Source organism: Fulmarus glacialis, unplaced genomic scaffold, assembly GCF_000690835.1.
Source record: "Fulmarus glacialis isolate BGI_N327 unplaced genomic scaffold, ASM69083v1 scaffold1460, whole genome shotgun sequence".
In the NCBI taxonomy this organism is placed as follows: Eukaryota; Metazoa; Chordata; class Aves; order Procellariiformes; family Procellariidae; genus Fulmarus; species Fulmarus glacialis.
Window position 1 is genome coordinate 794 of NW_009186899.1, and position 2,897 is coordinate 3,690.

Consider the following 2,897-nt stretch of genomic DNA (forward strand, 5'->3'; position numbering starts at 1 on the left):
TATTACAAACTATTTACATTGGATTAAAAACAGGTGTGTCAAAGCCAGCTTTAACCTTAGTTGATTACTGTTATGATTCTGTGCATCTTGCCCTCATCTCCCCTTTTTGCTATTATATATAAATCAGGCATTAACAAGGTTAAAAATGTGAGTGATCACAAAGCAATCACAAAACAAGCTCTGAGTAGCAGAGACAAAGAGCGAACTCCCTTCCTCACCACCCAGCACAACTACTCTGTCACCCTCCTTCAAGATTTAAGAAGAAGGAATTTATCACCTCCCTGCAGCCTCTTCCCATATCCAACCATTTGTCTCTCCAATCAACTTACTTTCAGTGCCAGGAATCCCAGCGAAGGCAATACCTGGTACAAGAATATACATTTTAAATATACATATTTTAAAGGAGCGTATTTTCTTCTAGCAGTATTGTGTGCTGTCTCTACGAATGCATGTTCACAGTAAAACCGTGTCAAATAAATATTTGAAGGAATCAGCACAGTGCACCCAGTTTCACTTTCCAAACGGAAAGTGGTGTGTCTGTTTTTAGTGGTGGTATAAGGCAGAGACTTAATACAAATCCAACTTTGCTAAGTCACGATCATGAACAAAGAAATCCTGCCTAATTACAAAATACTTGATTAACAACTGAGCCAAACAAAGGGATAGGTTTACTATACACCAAAGCTATTTGCTGAAAAGGACTTCACTGGTGGTTTCTTAGCAGACATACAGCACAGAGAGTATGTTTTTTCAGTTTGCAAAAAGGATTAATCAGAATAGTTTGTCCATTCAATCAAACATTGCTCTGCTGTAACAACATCGTTCTCAGTTCCCTCTCTCTTTGATCCTCCTGCCTGTATTTCTCCTCTAGTTTTTGTTTTTCAGAGTCCATACTATAAAAAGTAGAATCTGTGCTTCTCCTAATCTTCTCAAACTGACTGAAATCCGCAACGTACTTTCCATTTGGAGAGAGAGAAACCACAGGCACGAACTCGTAGCCCCAGTGGATCTCCTCGGGGATGTAGGAAGTCCTGCTTTGGCAGACAGCACTGGTGGACTCCACCGTGGCGTTCAGGAGCACCACAAGCTCGAAGTCCTTCTCCTTGAGATTTTGAGGTGTGAGATCTCTCAAAGGGCTGCTTTCATCCAAAATATGGTAGAAGGTTAAAGGCAAAATGAGAAATGGACTCTCTGAAGAGGAGTCAACGTTGAACTTGACACTGGCTTGATTCAGAAGGATCCGCTACCCTTCTTTGGTTTCATACGTCTGAAGAAGCTTCCCAGACAGCTGACACTGTATCAGAAGACTCTTCCTCATATTTGCTACTCTGATCACCAGGCAAAGTTCTCCATTGTGTTTAGTAATGACGGCACAGTGGCTGAATTTAATAGTCTCTGCCCTTTTTTTAGGTCTTGCAATTTTGGCTAGAAAGGTACCTGTGATGAAGATTTCAATCAAGGTGGTGATGACCAGTTGGGCCACAAGTAAGAATATGGCATGAGGACACTCCTCTGTAATGAAACGAAATCCATAGCCAATGGTTGTCTGTGACTCCAGAGAGAAGAGGAATGCCCCAGTCAGAGAGTCTACATTCTTGACACATGGCTCGCGCTTTGGGGTGAACTTGTTTATTTCTAAATCACCGTGAAGGAATGCAATGGCATAGTAGATAACTCCAAAGAGGAACCAGGTCATAACAAAAGTAGCAGCAAATAAGGTGAGTTTGTACCTCCACTTCATGTCTATAACTGTAGTCCACAAATCTTGAAGGTAGAGTAGGTAAATGCCATCGACTTTGTCTATCCGCACGTTGCTGTGACCACTTTTGGACATCACACGGGGTTTGTGTGCCTTGAGCGTGGCAGCGTCGATGCCTCCGTTAACCAGCGGGACGCGGGACATATTAATCTTTGTGGTTTCCATTCTCACTGCTTCAGTCCTAAGGAGAGAATAAAGACTGTTATTTAATGAAATCAAAGCACATAACTGATTCTGAAAAGCATTTGAAAATGTTGATGGAGAGAAGGCACAAACATAACCTAAACGCAGCAGCAGTGAATAAAAAGAGTTGGAATATAAAGTTACCATCATACAACATCTGACATTACAAATAATTTGATATTCATTTTTCCAGGAAAAAAAAATCATTCTTTGATTCTGGTGACTGCCAAATATGGAGAAGTAGGTTTCTTTTATGATAGCCTGCAAAAGAAATTTGACCAAGCTGAAATTTTATATTAGTACTTTATTTCTGTAAAATGCATTAAAATTTTTTTCTTACGTTTCTCTAGAGAAGAGGCTCTTTTTGATTACTGAGCAGGTTTTCTTCAATGCCCTGAAGAGAGACATCTGATCAAAATTAAAGTCGCGTCAATGCTTGGTTTAGAACGCAGATCCAGCACTGTCTCTTCCTGCGACGGAGGCAAAATGAGCCAGACCAGCTTTCACTGTGAACAATTAACTTCCACAAGTGATTTACTCAGTCAGATCTGGCTCTTTGTTACAAACCTACAACTAACCTAGAGGGAAACAAAGCAGACCTGAACACATCAAAGTCGAGTTTTAGAAAGGAATATTTACACCTGAAAACACTTCAAAGCTGTTTGCACTGTACGGCACTCCGATTTTAAGCCGTCTAAGGAAAAAAAAGGAGGCAATTCACAAAGTCAGCATTCTAGCCGTGGGCCCTGACCTGCGCGAACCCAGCAACCATTGGACCACCCGACTCCTGAAGTTTGTTTACTGTGCATCAGTCCGGATGGAGAGTAAGTGTGCAGACACTCAGGACTGAACAAAGCCCACAGAGTGAAGCAGAACGGTGCCTGTGCCAGTTTGATGAGGCAAGTAACAAGACCCGGCTTGCAGGACCAGACAGTGATTACGTAGAGCAAGGACA

The 2,897-nt window shown here is 41.7% G+C and overlaps 1 protein-coding gene across 1 annotated transcript; it reads right to left on the minus strand.

The window, feature by feature from the left end:
• Nucleotides 1-793: 793 nt before the first annotated feature.
• KCNJ15 (potassium inwardly-rectifying channel, subfamily J, member 15) lies at nt 794-2,350 on the minus strand. Its single transcript, XM_009572994.1, is given in 2 exon segments — nt 794-1,940; nt 2,283-2,350. Coding segments are annotated over 2 exon segments (1,215 nt in total).
• Between the last annotated feature and the right edge of the window lie 547 nt (nt 2,351-2,897).